At 45.3% G+C, this 17,967-nt stretch overlaps 1 protein-coding gene and 1 pseudogene across 2 annotated transcripts in view; one reads left to right on the top strand and one right to left on the bottom strand.

The window, feature by feature from the left end:
- Positions 1 to 2,248: 2,248 nt before the first annotated feature.
- The window catches only part of DYNC1H1 (dynein cytoplasmic 1 heavy chain 1), an 86,056-nt gene continuing 70,337 nt past the window's right edge, over positions 2,249 to 17,967 (top strand). For both annotated transcript variants that reach the window (XM_055288101.2, XM_063643821.1), the window contains exons 1-2: positions 2,249 to 2,710; positions 14,370 to 14,457. In XM_055288101.2, coding sequence (XP_055144076.1) covers positions 2,455 to 2,710; positions 14,370 to 14,457 — 344 coding nt within the window. In that variant the 5' untranslated portion in view covers positions 2,249 to 2,454. The remainder of the gene's footprint in view (positions 2,711 to 14,369; positions 14,458 to 17,967) is intronic.
- LOC129487433 (cytochrome c oxidase subunit NDUFA4-like) lies at positions 7,770 to 8,018 on the bottom strand (annotated as a pseudogene).

The following is a 17,967-nucleotide window of genomic DNA, read 5'->3' as shown; positions in this document are numbered from 1 at the left end:
GTGGATGGCCTGTTCAGAGTTCACTGATCTACACCTAATAGAGTTTCCTCTTTGTCCCTCTTTCTACCCCTAAAGTACATGTGAGGGGAAACCCTCTGCATAGTGCCTAGCACGCAGTGAGCACTCAGCGTTCGCTGTCACTGCTGTGTTATTATTATTCATTACCATTAGGATCATTGCACAAACTCATTGCAGTTGCCTATTTATTTTTTCCAGGAAGATTATTCAGAACTGCTTGGGCACATCACACCAGGGTGGACTGATGGAGAGCAGGAAGATGGGGTATTAATCTGTCCCCTCTTCCACATGCTCCTTAAAGACAAGAATCATCTGATTAGTCTCTGTGTTCCAGCAACCCCCTGGGACCCAGCAACCGGTAATTAGGCAAGGAATAAGCTTATTGTATGTTTCACAGTTTTTCAAAGATGATTTGGGAGAATCAAATCATACCATCATCATTCCACCAATCAGGACTCGGCACTCTGACAGTGCACTTTGATGTTAAAAAAAAAAAAAAAAAAGCCATTGGCTTCCCTCTCTCCACCCAACTTAAGAAAGAAGTTATGAATGTGAACTTTCAAAGGCCAATTACTACCCCTTAGAAGAACCTACCATCTCTAAACTACAAAGATGGGCAGCCTGGATTCTATTTTTTTTTTGAGACGGAGTCTCGCTCTGTCACCCAGGCTGGAGTGCAGTGGCGCGATCTCGGCTCACTGCAAGCTCCGCCTTCCGGGTTTGCGCCATTCTCCTGCCTCAGCCTCCCGAGTAGCTGGGACTACAGGCGCCCGCCACCTCGCCCGGCTAATTTTTTGTATTTTTAGTAGAGACGGGGTTTCACCGTGGTCTTGATCTCCTGACCTCGTGATCCGCCCGCCTCGGCCTCCCAAAGTGCTGGGATTACAAGCGTGAGCCACCGCACCCGGCCTTATTTTTTTTTTTTTAATTATTTTACAAAATTTTTAGGCCAGGCGCAGTGGCTCACGCTTGTAATCCTAGCACTTTGGGAGGCTGAGGCGGGCGGATCACGAGGTCAGGAGATCGAGACCACGGTGAAACCCCGTCTCTACTAAAAATACAAAAAATTAGCCGGGCGTGGTGGCGGGCGCCTGTAGTCCCAGCTACTCGGAGAGGCTGAGGCAGGAGAATGGCGTGAACCCGGGAGGCGGAGCTTGCAGTGAGCCGAGATTGCGCCACTGCACTCCAGCCTGGGTGACAGAGCGAGACTCCGTCTCAAAAAAAAAATTTTTCTTTTAATTTTTAAATGCACATAGAGATGGGGTTTCGCTATGTTGACCAGGCTGGTCTTGGAACTTCTGGCATCAAGCAATCCTCCCATCTCAGCCTCTCAAAATGCTAGGATTACAGGCATGAGCCACCGCACCCAGCTGGGCAGCCTGGATTCTGGCTCTTATGTAGTCATGGTGTAGGGGAGGAGGAGGTCGTGGTGGGTCGGAACTAAGGGGAAACTTGGTGGGCAGGCAACCCAGCCCCTGTCTTGTACGGACCGAGATACTGAGGCCCACAGAATGACAGTGCCAGCTCTAGGGGGCTGGAGGAGCGCCACTGCTGGAGGTAGCTGTTCTCAGTAGGTTTCCCTCTTGGTCCTCACAGCGTCCTTGGGGACAATGATTTTTGTCATTAGGAACCAGATCCCATCACAGCTTGGCTTTACGTACAGTGAAGGCGTCATTCCTGGCTTAACCTTACACTGCCCCAAAGGCCCCTCCCCACCTGTCCGTTTCCAGCCTGGCAATGGGACCCTCTGAGCACGCCCCTCATCTCCTCCCCCTCTGAAAAGTATCCTCAATCTCCCTGTCTATATCTAATAACACATCTGTCGTGCCTATATTTTGGTACCTGATATGTAGTCATTCATTCATTCAATGAGAGAACATTCAATGAGAGGTTAAGGGCTTAGAACAACGCCGGGCACAGGCTAAGCCCTCGCTAAACGTTAGCTCTCGCCAATAACATCACTCATTCACTATAAAGTTTCTCTGGCTGTGTGCTATTCGCTGCGTCCACAGCAGTGAAGAAGACAGACGCGGCCCCTGACCAACCTCGCCGAGCCCGGGCGCCGAGCCAGGACATTGAGCGAAGTCCTCATCTCCTAGGACTCGCAGTGCGGAGGCTGCGGGCCCCGACCAGCGCCGAGACTACAAGTCCCAGAAGGGCGCGCGGCGAAATCGCCGGGCCCACCCCCCGCGCTCGCGAGACGCCGTGACGCTAACGCCGCGAGCGAACGCGGGTGGCTGCGGCGGCTGCGGCCGGCGGGGCGGGGCGGGGCCAGCTGGCACTGGCTGCCTTTAGGGCGGAGCCGGCTCCCGCTCTCAGTCTGCAGTGGGCTAGCGGGTGGTTCGGCTTCCGGCGGCCGTTTCTGTCTCTTGCTGGCTGTCTCGCTGAGTCGCGGCCGCCTTCTCATAGCTCCTGGAAGGTCCCGAGCGCGGCACCATGTCGGAGCCCGGGGGCGGCGGCGGCGAGGATGGCTCGGCCGGCCTGGAAGTGTCGGCCGTGCAGAATGTGGCGGACGTGTCGGTGCTGCAGAAGCACCTGCGCAAGCTGGTGCCGCTGCTGCTGGAGGACGGCGGCGAGGCGCCGGCTGCGCTGGAGGCGGCGCTGGAGGAGAAGAGCGCCCTGGAGCAGATGCGCAAGTTCCTTTCGGACCCGCAGGTCCACACGGTGCTGGTGGAGCGCTCCACGCTCAAAGGTGCGGGGCCGCGGAGGGCAGGGTCGCCAGGGCCAAGCCTCGCGGAATGCAGGGCCTGCCAGGTCCTCCGGGGCCGCAGATGTCCCCGGGATGGGAGGAGCCCGGCGCCTGCAGATGACCCCGGGATGGGCAGAGCCCGGCGGCCGCAGACGTCCCGCCGGCCGTGTCCCCAGGGCCCCAGACGCCCCGCAGAGGCCGGCGCGGCGCCCGGGGCTTTCCCTCGCCACACCCACTGCCCGGCCCGGAGCCCCCAGGGCGCCCCGCTCCCGGTCGCGGGGAGGGGAAAGGGGTCCCCTTCTGCCGTCACCCAAAACAATGGGGTCGCTTTGTCTGCTCGGGCCTCTCAAGATGGCCGAGTTGGGTGGAGACAGCGTCTCCCTGGGCTGAGCGCGGGCGAGGCCGCATCCCTGCCTCCAGTGTCACATGAGCTTTTCGGTTTCGATTTGTGTCCAGGCCAAGCGGCCTTCGGGAGGGATGTGTCGGGGTCAGACCCGCGGAGCCGGGGGCGGCCGGGGTTCTGGTTCGGGAGGAGGTCGGGCAGGTGTCCCAGCCCAGTCTTGTGGGGACCCAGAGGCCGAGGCCCACAGAGCGACGGTGCCAGCCCCGGGCCTGCGAGCATCACTGTTGTAGGTAGATGCTCTCACAGCATCCTTGCTGAACGGGCGTATCCTGATTTTACACCTGAGGAAACCGACGCTCAGGTTAAGTGATTTCACCCAAGATCACCAGCTAATCCTAGTCCTGAGACTAGACTCACTGTCTCAGTTCCCCATCCACTGCTTGTTTTCACTGATCATACCTCATATTTGTTTAATGCTTCGATGATGCTAATGATAACCCTGTAATATATGAGTCTAATTTTACAGATAAAAAAAAAAAAAGATGCAGGTTAGGCACCTAGTAAGGGGAAGAGGCTAGAGTTAGCGTGTTCCAGCTGTCTCCTCGAATAAAGATCGCCCACCAGCAAGGTTACATTCATCTAAGTCTGGGGCTTGCCCGCAGGCAGGCTTTCTCATGGATTCATTACAACCACTTTGTAGCCCATGACAACCACTTTGGGTGTGGCATGTCCATCAAAGAACCTAAGGATGATGTCCAAGGTTAGCCTCTAGGGATTGGAGATTGTCTAAAAATATTTGCCAACAAGCTTCTTAAAATTTCAAAAAACTGTGTGGTTCTGTCAGAGAACCTGTACTGTCTGCCCCATCCTTAACACATGCTGTGTTTCTGATAGTTTGTTTCTTTCAAAGGCTGTTCTTACTCAGAAGATGCTTCCCTGTAGCCTTGGTTTCCTGCCAGAGATTAGCAGAGTGTAAAGGAATATTTTTTTCTTATATCCACGTGGAATGTTCAAGGCAAATAAACCATTTGAGCATATTTAGAGTATTAATGTTGTTGAGGGTTTTTTAATGTGATGTTTGGGGTTATGTATTCCTAAGTGGAAGCCATAAGAGTTAAAAAATTAACTCATCTACTCTTTTTTTTTTTTTTTCCAAAAAACGTATATAGTCATTGTAGAAAATGTAGTATACAGCTAAAGTAAAAATCACTGGAAATTGTTTGACCCAGATGTCAGCATTTTTGGTCTATGTCTTTGTGGTCATTTTTCAATGCATATTCGTTATTTTATTAAAATACATTTTAATCTGCATTTTTAAAGTTAATTGTATTTTTAGTAGCTTGACCATTGCTAATCCTTGATATTTTTATTGCATAGTTTATGTATTAGAATCGGTGATTTTATTTTATTTTTTTTTACCTTGGGTCACCATTTCTTTTTATGAAAAAAAATTTAAGTTTTATACTTTGCTTCTAGAGTGATCACCAGTAATTTGCTTTTTCCAGGCATCTTAAAATTGGACGTTGCTAAAATTATTGGGGTGGGGGGACTATGTTTATGTAGTACATTATCTAGTACAAATTCTCTCTGTGTTGTCTTACGGGTACCTTTTTTTCTTTCAGCAAAACAAATATGCAGGTATCCAAATCTTGGCTCCATAATGACTTGCACTTTTGAAAGTTGACTAAGGAATGAGACTATCTAAAATTGAAATCCTACCTCATTTCTGTATTTATAACAATCCTTGAAGTATTTCAACCAATTCAACCTGTCTATAATTTATTTTTCACTTACAAAAACCTAAGGAAAGATTTTAAAATTAATCCAGTTTTATGATAAATGGTCTGTTTGTCTTATTAGCAGCCTGGCTATACTAGGACACCTTAGATATAAGTAGAGACCCAGGACTTTTGGTAGGAGGGCTTTCTTCTTGGTGGCTTTTATGAGTTAGCTTTGGCATTTGTACATTTAATCAAATATGTGCATCCAGTAGTTAATTACAGTGAAAAGGTAGGCATGCATTAATATAGAAAACAGAGCTGAATTATTTAAACTGAATAAAGATCACCAACAGTGAAGTCATGTAATTTAATGAACAGTGGAAATTACTTTTATTTATTTTATTCCTTCCGCTTTTTTTATGGAAGGAAGTATCCAAACACTTGTAATTGAATATAGAAACATTTTTATGTGAAACTATATATATTATTTGTTTGTTTTAGCTACCCCAGCTAGCTATAAACTTTTGTTGTTAAAGTGCAGCGTTGAGTTGGGTGCAGTGGCTAACACCTGTAATCCCAGCACTTTGGGAGACCAAGGCAGGAGGATCATTTGAGGCCAGGAGTTCAAGACCAGCCTGGGCAACATAGCAAGACCCTATCTCTACAGAAAATTTAAAAATAAGCCAGGCATGGTGGTATATGCGAGTAGTTCCAGCTACTTGAGAAGATTGCTTGAGCCCAGGAGTTTGACGCTATGGTGAACTAGGATCACACCACTTTGCTCCAGCCTGGGTACAGAGTGAGACCCTATCTCTAAAATAAATCAAGTACAGCATTACTCAAAGTATACAATAAATGTTGTGAATTTAACAACTTATCTTGATACTGAGGAATTGGAGAGTTTGTGGGAAAAAGGGATTAAGTTATAGCTCCTCATTTTATTTATGTATATATTTATTTATTTATTTTTATTATTATTATTTTTTGAGACGGAGTCTTGCTTTGTCGCCCAGGCTGGAGTGCAGTGGCGCAATCTCGGCTCACTGCAAGCTCCGCCTCCCGGGTTCACGCCATTCTCCTGCCTCAGCCTCTCCCAGTAGCTGGGACTACAGGCGCCCGCCACCGCGCCCGGCTAATTTTTTTGTATTTTTAGTAGAGACGGGGTTTCACCGTGGTCTCGATCTCCTGACCTCGTGATCCGCCCGCCTGGGCCTCCCAAAGTGCTGGGATTACATGCGTGAGCCACCGCCCCGGCAAGCTCCTCATTTTAAAAAGAGAAACCTTTCTATAGTTTCTGGCCTGTAGGAAATTATCTTCCTCATAGTATGCTTACAGTATGGTGACAAAATAGGTGCTTATTACTTAACTAGCCATTTTATGTTAATGACGTTTTTGTAGCATTTTTTATTTACTCCATGGACCATTTTTTGGTTGTATATCTCCGCTGGGTGGGGTATGCTTCAGTTTGCGGCTGATGGAACTGACGTTTCCATGGCTTGTCTGTGCTCTGCAGCTTGTTCATGACCTGCCTGGAATTGGGTGCTAGGTTGGTTGGTCTGTATGAGCGCATGTAGTTTGGGTTTTTTGTTTGTTTTTGGTGGGGAGAGGGTTTTGTTTTGTTTTGTTTGAGACAAGGTCTCACTCTGTCACCTAGGCAGGAGTGCAGTGGCCCAATCATGGCTCATTGCCACCTTGGCCTCCTGGGCTCCCAGTTCATTTTCTCATTTTTTTTATAGAGATGAGGTCTCACCATTTTGCCCAGGCTGGTCTGGAATTTCTGGGCTCAAGCAATACTTTGACCTCCGCCTGCCGAAGTGCTGGGATTACAGGTGTGAGCCACCACACCCCACATGTTTGTTTGTTTAACACTCCAGTGTTTGAGACTTGGAATTTTTCTTTTCAGACAGGGTCTCACTGTTGTCCAGGTTGGAGTGCAGTGGCACAATCTCTGCTCACCGCATCCTCAACCTCCGGTCTCAAGCAATCCACCCATCTCAGCCTCCCGAGTAGCTGGGATGACAGGCACACACCACCACGCCTGGCTCATTTTTGTATTTTTTTGTAGAGGCAGGGTCTCCCCGTGTTGCCCAGGCTGGTCCTGAACTCTTGGACTCAAGTGATCCTGCTACCTCAGCCTCCCAAAGTGCCAGGATTACAGGCGTGCACCATGACATCCAGCCTGAGGATTTAATTCTTTTTTTTTTTTTTTTTTTTTTTTTTTTTGAGACGGAGTCTTGCTCTGTCTCCCAGGCGGGAGTGCAATGGCGCGATCTCGGCTCACTGCAAGCTCCGCCTCCCGGGTTCATGCCATTCTCCTGCCTCAGCCTCCCGAGTAGCTGGGACTACAGGCGCCTGCCAACACGTCCGGCTAATTTTTTGTATTTTTAGTAGAGATGGGGTTTCACTGTGTTAGCCAGGATGGTCTCGATCTCCTGACCTCGTGATCCGCCCGCCTCGGCCTCCCAAAGTGCTGGGATTACAGGCTTGAGCCACCGCGCCCGGCCGATTTAATTCTAAAGGATGAAGAAATGTAGTTTAATCAATGTAATCTCCAACACAACATATCAACATGATTTCGTGCATTTAGAGGAGAAATGTTTTCTGGTTAAGTGGAAAATTGTACTGATGACTTCTGCAAGACCTTCTTTCTTTTTTTCTTTTTTTTTGAGACAGAGTCTTGCCCTGTCTCCCAGGCTGGAGTGCCGTGGCACGATCTCAGCTCACTGCAAGCTCCGCCTTCCAGGTTCACGCCATTCTCCTGCCTCAGCCTCCCGAGCAGCTGGGACTACAGGTGCCTGCCACCAAACCTGGTTAATTTTTTTTTTTTTTTTTTTTTTTAGTAGAGACGGGGTTTCACCGTGTTAGCCAGGATGGTCTCGATCTCCTGACCTCATGATCCGCCCGCCTTGGCCTCCCAAAGTGCTGGGATTACAGGCGTGAGCCACCGTGCCTGGCCAAGACCTTCTTTCTAAAGTAGCTTCATAGTGAAACATTTTATTTAGAAATCTGGACCTTCTTTCTTCAGTTTACTGTAATCCACATTCACTGGGTAGAACTTGTATTGATCCCTGTGACCTAGTTTCTTCTAGGGCACCCAGTTATTCTTTCTGTCCCTAGTAAAATCTGGATTGAACTGTGCCAGATGCAGGCCATACAGTGTTGCTCCAGTACCTCCAGCTCCAGCAGACACAAAGAGGGGGATCAGACTCAGACGCTTCTTGGCCTGACCCAAGATCTGGCAGCGCATGTTTGCACCGGGGGCCTCCAGTTCAAAAGGAGAAAACAAACCTAGCTACCAGGCTCTGCACTCAGTGGTATCCGCACTTCAGCGAGGCTCTTACTGCCGCATGCTGTCACACTGTGGGACGACACACCGTCTGCAGCAAGATAAATCTGAATGTGCAGTGTAGCATAGTAAATGAAATTTATGTACAGCAAAGGGAAAACAGTTATCACTTCTTTTGAAAAACTAAACATGGATGAAAATTGCGTGTCAGCATCGGAGAATGTCAGATTGGGAGCAGCAGGAGAGATTTAGTCCAGCCCTCATCTTTCATGAATGAGGAAACCAAAACCCTAGGATTTTAAGACACAGTTGGGAAAAGGATGTTCTAAGGAGGGTTCTGAAACCTAAAAACTCGTCTCTGCAGTGCCTTGGTATCTGTTATTTATTTTGAGTTAGTAGTAACTTGAAAAGTACTAAGTCTTAAGTTCCTTTGGTGTTAATAACTTAGTAGGTTTTTAAAAATTTTCTTTTCTTTCGGGAAATACGAAAATGAGCTCCAGTTTACATTAAATATAAGTATTATATGGGGTTTCATGCTCCCTTCATACTCCTAATGATGTTACAATGGAAATCTTCAGGTTGAGGAGAATGCTGCAACTTTCTCACCACGTTCTGAGCCTTGTACCAGAGCAGGGAGTGGTTATGTGAAAGAAGTCATGGCCCCTCAGGTGGACGTCCAGGTGACAAGAGAAAGCGCCAGAGACAAGAAAGGGGAAAACTAAAGCGGGAAAAAGAGGGAGGCCGTGTATAACAGTGATTGACCACCAGAATAATGTGGTATTAGTATGTTTGGTTTTTTTGTTGTTGTTGTTGAGATGGCATCTTGCTCTGTCACCCCGGCTGGCATGCAGTGGCACAATCTCCGCTCACTGCAACCCCCGCCTCCTGGGTTCAAGTGATTCTCTTGTCTCAGCCTCCTAAGTAGCTGGGATTACAGGCATGTGCCACCACGTCTGGCTAATTTTTGTATTTTTAGTAGAGATGGGTTTCACCATGTTGGCCAGGCGGGTCTCGAACTCCTGACCTCAGGTGATCCACCCACCTCAGCCTCCCCAAGTGCTGGGACTACAGGCGTGAGCCACTGCGCCCAGCCCATGTTTGGGATTTTAAAAGAGAAAGAAGCCAAAAGATAAAGAGAACCCCAGGAACATTTAACGTGTAATTTGGTAGTATATGCAGGCCAAAGGAGATGAATGGCTTCGAGACCAGGAAGAGACTTGCTCTATGGCTGGGGGAAAGTTTGGAAGGAAGAGTACATGAGGGAATTAGCAAGGATGCAGGAGTTGGGCAGCCTCACCTGGCACTTTACCAGTGTGCTTTGTCCCTTTGCCAGCTGCCCGTTCACCAGACTTTGAGAGGGCATGCCCTGTCTACTCAGGGCCGTGTCATTCTTTTTTTTTTTTTTTTTTTTTTTTTTGAGGCAGGGTCTTTCTGTGTCGCTCAGGCTGGAGTGCAGTGGTGCAGTCTGAGCTTACTGCAGCCTCGGTCTCCTGGGCTCAAGAGATCCTCCCGCCACAGACATGCACCACCACGCCCTGCTAATTTTTGTATTTTTTGTAGAGATTGGGTTTCACCATCTTGCCCAGACTGGTCTCAAACTCCTGAGCTCGAGTGATCCACCCACCTTGGCCCCTCAAAGTACTGGGATTACAGGCATGAGCCACTGGGCCCAGTCGAGGGTGGTATAGTTCTTAAGGTAATTGAAATTGCATAGTTTTTGTATTTCATTAAACAAGACATAATGCTGGCTGGGTGCAGTGGCTCACGCCTGTAATCCCAACACTTTGGGAGGCTGAGGCAGGCAGATCACTTGAGCTCGGGAGTTCAAGACCAGCCTGGGCAACATGGAGAAACCTTGTCTCCACAAAAATGCAAAAGTTAGCCAGGCGTGGTGATGCACACCTGTAGTCCCAGCTACTCAGGAGGCTGAGGTAAGAGAATCACTTGAGCCCAGAGAGGTCAAGGCTGCGATGAGCTGTGATTGCACCACTGCACTCCAGCCTGGGTGACAGAGTGAGATCCTGTCTCAAAAAAAATAAAGCAGACGTAATGCTTACCTAATTCATAGTTTAATGATACAAATTACTAGTAGTTTGAAATACATTAAACTAGTCTTTCAATAAAAGTATACACATTAGTGCTAAATGCCATTTTGAACATCTCTAGAAATTCAGTAAACTCTCAGAAGTTAACCAAGGAAGTGTTCACAAGTTGTTATAATGTGTGTCAGTATAGCTTGCAGGGAACGAACTCATGAAGCAGGCCCAGTACTTTGATTCTTTGACTGCATGGACAGATAGTACAGTATTGGTCTGTTACATGTTAACAGTAACTTTGTATTAACTAGTAACTTTGCCAAGCATAAGGAAATGGATTCAAATTTTACTGAAAGTGGTATTACCTAATCAAACCTGCAGATTGTGTTTGTATGTAAGCTTATAAATATAACAAGGCTAGTAGCATCTTCGTTATTAAGAATTAATAATCAAATGTCTTTCCTCCTCTGGACAACTATTTAAAAAAAAGAAAAGTAGAATGTCAGATTATTATTTGATGGCAGTTTTTGAAACAATGTCCTAAATTGTTTGACTGTAAATGGGAGTCAGACATACTCAACTGTGTTTGATCCATGTCTTTATAGGGAATATGCACAGAAAGACTAGTCCAAGATGTTTTCTGTGACTGATTCATAGTGACTTCCATAAGTTATTATCAAGAGAAGTTAGAATTTAACAAAGCAGCAGGGAATATCTATTTGCATTATCGTTTTTGAGGATTATGTCATTGGGTGTGCCTTCCTGAGCTGAAGCAGCATTCTACTGCATTGCAGTATTCCCACTACAGAGCTGGAGCGCTCACCACACAGCGGTGACTCATCGCTTGGAATGGCACCTAGTTCCCCTAACCCGGTTTGCATTAGGAAGTGTAGGCCACATGCTCAGATGCTGTGTCCGGACTGCGCAATTTCTGCGTGATTTTATTTGTATCAATGATGACTCTTTATGGGGGGAAGAAATGATTCAGAGTTAACAAGCCATATTTTTAGTTGCATCAGTGATTTCCTTTGATCATTATAGAATGTTAATTTTATTTTCTGTATATTGTTTTGGTGTTATTTTGATGGCATATTTTGTATAAATGGTAGAACAATATTATGGAACATTCAGAAGATTGAGGGAGAAAATCATCTCAGTACTTTGACAGCTGTTTCAGTTTGGAGAGAGTTCTTTATTCTCTGTGTGCTTACATTTTACAGGTTGTAATCGTGGGTGGCTGCTTTCAGGCAGTGTGATTTCTCTTGTGGTCTAGCTACATTTGAGTGGTTAGAAAAATTGGTTGATTTCTTTAGTTTTTTTAATAGTCATTTTAAAAAATAGCTTAGCAAATATCTGGCATACTAGAATGTTCTGCCGCCTACTCCTTCCTCTTCCTAAACTTATATCCAAATATACCCAAAACAATAATTTGGAAGAATTATTGTTCTCTTGATAGATACACTAATTTTTTTTTTTTTGAGACCAATCTCAGCTCACTGCAACCTCCACCTCCCAGGTTCAAGCAATTCTCTCACCCCAACCTCCCAAATAACTGAAATTACAGGTGCCAACCACCACACCCGGCTAATTTTTGAAGTTTTAGTAGATATAGGGTTTCACCATGTTGGCCGGGCTGGTATTGAACTCCTGACTTGAAGTGATCTGCCCGCTTCGGCCTCCCAAAGTGCTGAGATTACAGGCATGAGCCACCGCGCCTGGCCAGATAGACTAATATTTTACACTCTTTAGTGTGAATTTTGTATTTGTCTCATCTTAAAACTAAGGAAGCAGGGGTTGGGCACAATGACTCATGCTTGTAATGACAGGCCGAGGCATGAGGATCTCTTGAGCCCCAGGAGTTTGACACCAGCCTGAGCAACATAGAGAGACCCCATCTCTAAAAAATGTTTTAAAAATCCACTGAAGGTGGTGGCATGAGCGTGTGGTCCCAGCTATTTGGGAGGCTGAGGCAGGAGGATCTCTTGAACCCAGAAGATCAAGACTGCAGTGAGCTGTGATGAAGCCACTGCATTCCAGCCTGGGCAACAGAGCAAGACATTGTCTCTAAATAAATAAATTAATTAATTAAAATAAAATGCTTACAGAAGGAGCACGATTTTTAAAACAACAACTAAGGAAGCAAATAGCTTTTGCTCAGACCCTATGTAACCAGGTTTCATAGTTTTTAGTGCTTAATGAAACATTATAACCACCTAACTCAACATTCTACTGCCTGCTTCACCGCCCATTTTACACCTTACAAATTTGAAGCTCAGAGAAAGAAAAATGACTTTCTCAGGGTCACACATCTTTTTTTTTTTTTTTTTTTTTGAGACGGGGTCTCGCTCTTTCACCCAGGCTGGAGTGCAGTGGCGCGATCTCGGCTCACTGCAGGCTCTGCCCCCCGGGGTTCACGCCATTCTCCTGCCTCAGCCTCCCTTGTAGCTGGGACTACAGGCGCCTGCCACCCCGCCCGGCTAATTTTTTGTATTTTTAGTAGAGACACGGTTTCACCGTGTTAGCCAGGATGGTCTCGATCTCCTGACCTCATGATCTGCCCGCCTCGGCCTCCCAAAGTGCTGGGATTACAGGCGTGAGCCACCGCGCCCAGCCGTGTCACACATCTTCTAAGCAATAGAACTTGATCTGTTAAAGCTGCTGCCCTTTCCTTTTTTTTTTGAGATGGAGTTTCACTCTCGTTGCCCAGGCTGGAGTGCAATGGCGCTATCTCGACTCACCACAACCTCCACCTCCCGGGTTCAAGCGATTTGCCTGCCTCAGCTTCCCAAGTAGCTGGAATTACAGGCATGCACCACCATGCCTGGCTAATTTTGTATTTTTAGCAAAGACGGGGTTTCTCCATGTTTGTCAGGCTGGTCTCAAACTCCCTACCTGAGGTGATCCACCTGCCTTGGCCTCCCAAAGTGTTGGGATTACAGGCGTGCGCCATCATGCCCAGCCTTCCCTTTCTGTTACATCATGACTTTTAAAAGGTGAACCATGTATAAAATAGTCATGTTACATTAATCCATAGATTGTAATTTTTGCCAACATATATTTCATCAGTACGTTATTACAAAGATAATTTGACTAGAATGTTTAGGCATCACACGGATTAGTACTAGATGTAGAGGTTTAGATTATTTTCTATTCTTATACTTTTTTTAGTTTTTCGATCTTGATTTTTAATTTAAAAATTTGGTTCACATGCTTCTTGAGGCTATCTTACTATTAATTTCCAGTAAGCTTTTTTAAATTTAAATTTTATTATTAAAAAATTGAGACATGGTTTCACCATGTTGCCCAGACTAGTCTCATACTCCTGAACTCAAGTGGTCCACACCTCAGCCTCCCAAAGTGCTGGGATTACTGACGTAAGCCACCACGCCCGGCCTCCGTAAGCGTTTGAAAGTGGCTACGGTGTGCGTGTTGTACTGTGTGGAATCTAGCATGGTCTCTGCCTTCCAAGAGCTCACAGTTGGGGAGGAAGATACATTCATAAGTCAAACCCAGAGCAGACTCAGGTAAGTGCTGTGGTGCAGCAGAGGGCAAGGCTAGGCGAATGCTTCTCAGTGACCCTTGGGATGTTTCTTGATAGTTTTCTTGATTGGGGTTTGCCTTGGGCCTCGCCTTGATGAAAACTGGCCATGCTGCATTGTGGCGAGGAGCCTGGGCTTTGGAATCACAAACTTCTGAATTCTCACATTGTTGCTTCCCACCCAAGTGTCTGTGGGCAAGTTACTGATATTCTTTACGGAGAAAACAAGGATAATAATAGTCACACCAACCCCATAGGGTTAAATGTGTGATAGCTGTACAGTGCTTAGTAAAAATGCCTGTCACACGGGTGGTGCTGAGTGAACAGCTGAGCAGAATATTCTTGAGAGCAGGGCTGGAAAGTGACTTCTGTGTTTGAAGCACAATGGATGAGCTTCCTGGGATGGGATGCTGAGAACTTGGCCATAGCCAGCAGCGGCTAGCACTGCCCACAGCCAGGCCCTGTTCCAGTGCTTTCATGCACCAACTCAGTTATCCCTGCAGAAGCCCTGGCATGCTCACACTACCCCGCTTCACAGACAACCACCTCACCCAAAGTCACACAGCAAAGTCAGGAGTGAGGAAAAAAAACAGATAGGAAGGGAAAAATAGTGCCAAGTCATGTAGGTGTTGATATGTCAGGTTGAGAGTAGGGAGAGGATAGTCATTGTCTAAGCAGTCGATAAATAAGAAATTGGAAATGTTGATATTAATTTAATATATTTATTATGATTTGTAGAGGACGTCGGTGATGAAGGAGAAGAAGAAAAAGAATTCATTTCCTATAACATCAACATAGACATTCATTATGGGGTTAAATCCAATAGGTGAGTAGTACGATTATTACCATTATCTCAGGTTATAAATTTATGAGAATTAATATGAATCTTTTTTCTTTTCAAACTTGGAAATTCTTACTAAGAGAATTAATATAAATCTCTCTCTTTTTTTTTTTTGAGACAGAGTTTTGCTCTTGTTGCCCAGGCTGGCTGGAGTACAATGGTGCAATCTCAGCTCACTGCAACCTCTGCCTCCTGGGTTCAAGCAATTCTCCTGCCTCATCCTTCCAAGTAGCTGGGATTGCAGACATGCACCGCCATGCCTGGCTAATTATGTATTTTTAGTAGAGACAGGCTTTCTCCATGTTGGTCAGGCTGGTCTCGAACTCCTGACCTCAGGAGATCCGCCCACCTCAGCCTCCCAAAGTGCTAGGATTATAGGCATGAGCCACCGCGCCCGGCCTAAAATTAATATAAATCTTAATTGACTCAGACAAACACATTAAGAAAACACTCAAGTCTGGCACGGTGGCTCATGCCTGTAATCCCAGCACTTTGGGAGGCTGAGGTGGGCGGATCACTTGAGGTTAGGAGTTTGAGACCACCCTGACCAACATGGAGAAACCCTGTCTCTACTAACAATACAAAATTAGCCAGGCTTGGTGGCGCATGCCTGTAATCCCAGATACTTGGGAGGCTGGGGCAAGAGAATAGCTTGAACCCGGGAGGCAGAGGTTGCAGTGAGCCGAGATCGTGCCATTGCACTCCAGTCTTGGCAACAAGAGTGAAACTCCATCTCAAAAAAGAAAAAAAAAAGGAAAAGAAAACGTTCAAAAGATTTCTGGTCTTTAAATTCAGTGTCTTTGATTTCATGTCTTCAAATTAAGAAGATTTTCAAGACAATATAAATTCTAAAATACTGTCCTTTTAGTTGCCATATCATGGCATCTATCTTCTGTTTGAGCTGTAATATATGTAACATGTCTGATAATACTCTCAGATTACAGTCGGCCCTCCATATCTGGTTCCACATCTGCAGATTCAACCAACCACAGAAAATATTTGCGGGAAAAAAGCAATACATACGATACAAAAATTAAAAAGCAAGTGAAAAACAGCTAGTATAACAACTGTTTGTATATTGTTTATGTTGTGTTAGGGATTACAAGTAATCTAGAGATGATTTAAAGTGTACTGGAGGATGTGCATAGGTTATATGAAATACTGTGCCATTTTATACAAGCAACTTAATATTTGCGGATTTTGGTGTCCCAGGGGAGTCCTGGAACCAATTTCCCGCATATACCGAGGGACAACTGGATATCAGATTTTTCATTATTACAAATAACTAGTAAACATTCTATGTACAGGTTTGATTCTTTTTAGGATAAATTCTAAAGACAGCATTACTAGTTCACTTGCAAAACATCATTAAAATTTTTAATGCATGTTACCAGATTTTCCACCTTTCAGAAAGATTGTGCTAATTTATCCTAGTCAACATATCCAAATTTAAATATGTAAATGTCATAATGGATTCTGCGTTTTTTTTAAACTTATTTTGAGTAATCTCAGGTTACAGAAGAGTTGCGTGAATAGTGTATAGAACTCCCAGATATCAGTTGTTAGTGTTTGCCCCTTTGCATTATCATTTTTCCCCTGAATCATTTCACAGTTAGTTATAGACAATATACTCCTTTATCCCTAAATACTTGTGTGTATTTCCTAAGAACAAGGACATTCTCATTCGTGGCCTCAGTACAATGATCAAATTCAAGAAGTGTAAGAGGTGCGGCAGTATTATTCTCTAATTATAGTACATGTTCAAATCGTCTCAGTGATGTCCCTTATAGTAATTGTCCCCTAATTCAGAGTCCAGTCCAGGATCACACTTTAGTTTCTTGTCACTCTAAATTCCTTTAATCTGGAGTAGTACTTCAGCCTTTGTGTGCCTTTTATGACACTGATGTGTTTGACATTTGCATACCAGTAGCTTCATGGAACTGTTGGGTTTGCCTGATGTTTAGATTCAGGTTATACGATTTTGACAGAAATACTATTGTGACTTCATTCTTTCTCAATACGTTACATCAGAAAGTTTCATTGACTTTACAGTTATATGAAGTTTTTTGGGGTTGTTTGTTTTGAGATGGAGTCTCACTCTGTCGCCCAAGCTGGAGTGCAGTGGGGCAATCTTAGCTCACTGCAGCCTCTGCCTCCCAGGCTCAAGCGATCCTCCTGCCTCAGCCTCCTGAATAGCTGGGATTAAAGGCACCTGCCGCCACACCTGGCTAATTTTTTTTTTTCTTTCTTCTTGAGACGAAGTCTCACTCTATCACCCAGTCTGGAGTGCAGTGGCACGATCTCGGCTCACTACAACCTCTGCCTCCCGGGCTCAAGTGATTCTCCTCCATCAGCCTCCTGAGTAGCTGGGATTACAGGCATGCACCACCATGCCCAGCTAGTTCTTGTATTTTTAGTAGAGATGGGGTTTTGAAGTTTTTGAATAACTTTTTGAAGTTATCCGCCCACCTCGGCCTCCCAAAGTGCTGGGATGACAGGTGTGAGCTACTGCGCCCGGCCTAATTTTTGTATCTTTAGTAGAGATGTGGTTTCGCCATGTTGGCCAGGCTGGTCTCGAACTCCTGACCTCAAGGGATCTACCCACCTTAGCCTCCCAAAGTACTGGGATTACAGGCGTGAACCACCATGCCTGGCGTATGAAATACTGTATATAAAGTACTGGCAAGGGAATTAGAAAATTTTATTAATTACCTTGAAGGCATTAATTTAACCAACTTTGAGTGCCTGTTCTGTGCAAGGTGTGGCAATAGGTATAGAGTAATACACAAAGAAGTAAAACCTGCTTCCTGTTCCCAAGAAGCTTGTCTTTGGGAGAAAGATTGGCAGATACATAACTAATTGTAATATTTGTCAAAATACAATGGAAACATGAAGATTGGAGAGATCGCTTCTGATTAGGGGAAGCCCACAGAAGAGGTCACACTGGAACTGAGTTTTGAGGGTTAGAATTTCAGCAGATGAATACAGATTCTTAAGCAAAGGCACAAAGCACGTGATGTGTTTAGGAAATGGGACATCTGGTCTAAGTGGTGTCTCGGTGGGAAAGAGGATACATAGCAGGAGGTGAAACAGGAAGAGTTGAGTAGGACCAGGCTAAGGGGAGCCTGGCTGGAATGCCCTCTTGTCACCTTAACCAGTGAGCAACTTTTGTTTACTTAGTACAGTAAATAAATGTTACAAATTAGCGTAAGATCAGATTTAAGTACTGCTTGTATTTCTAGGGCAGGTTAGTTTTAGGCCAATATCATGAATTCAACCCATGTATGAGACAAGTTAACTTTGCCTGGTTTCAAGTTTGTTCACATTCTATAATCATAACCTTGATTCAGTAGCTGTCATGTACTAAAGAAAGACAAGCAGTACATTTCACTATTAGAAAAGCAACACTTCAGTATATTCTTAGTATGATTTTTAAATTAATAAGCCTAATTAGGAGTGTAACTTTTCTAATTTCTTGTTTTATTTTTCTTTTTA

This window comes from Symphalangus syndactylus, chromosome 8, assembly GCF_028878055.3.
Source record: "Symphalangus syndactylus isolate Jambi chromosome 8, NHGRI_mSymSyn1-v2.1_pri, whole genome shotgun sequence".
Lineage (NCBI taxonomy): Eukaryota > Metazoa > Chordata > Mammalia > Primates > Hylobatidae > Symphalangus > Symphalangus syndactylus.
The sequence above is the reverse complement of the archived record's forward strand: the minus strand, read 5'-3'. Positions and strand labels throughout refer to the sequence as shown.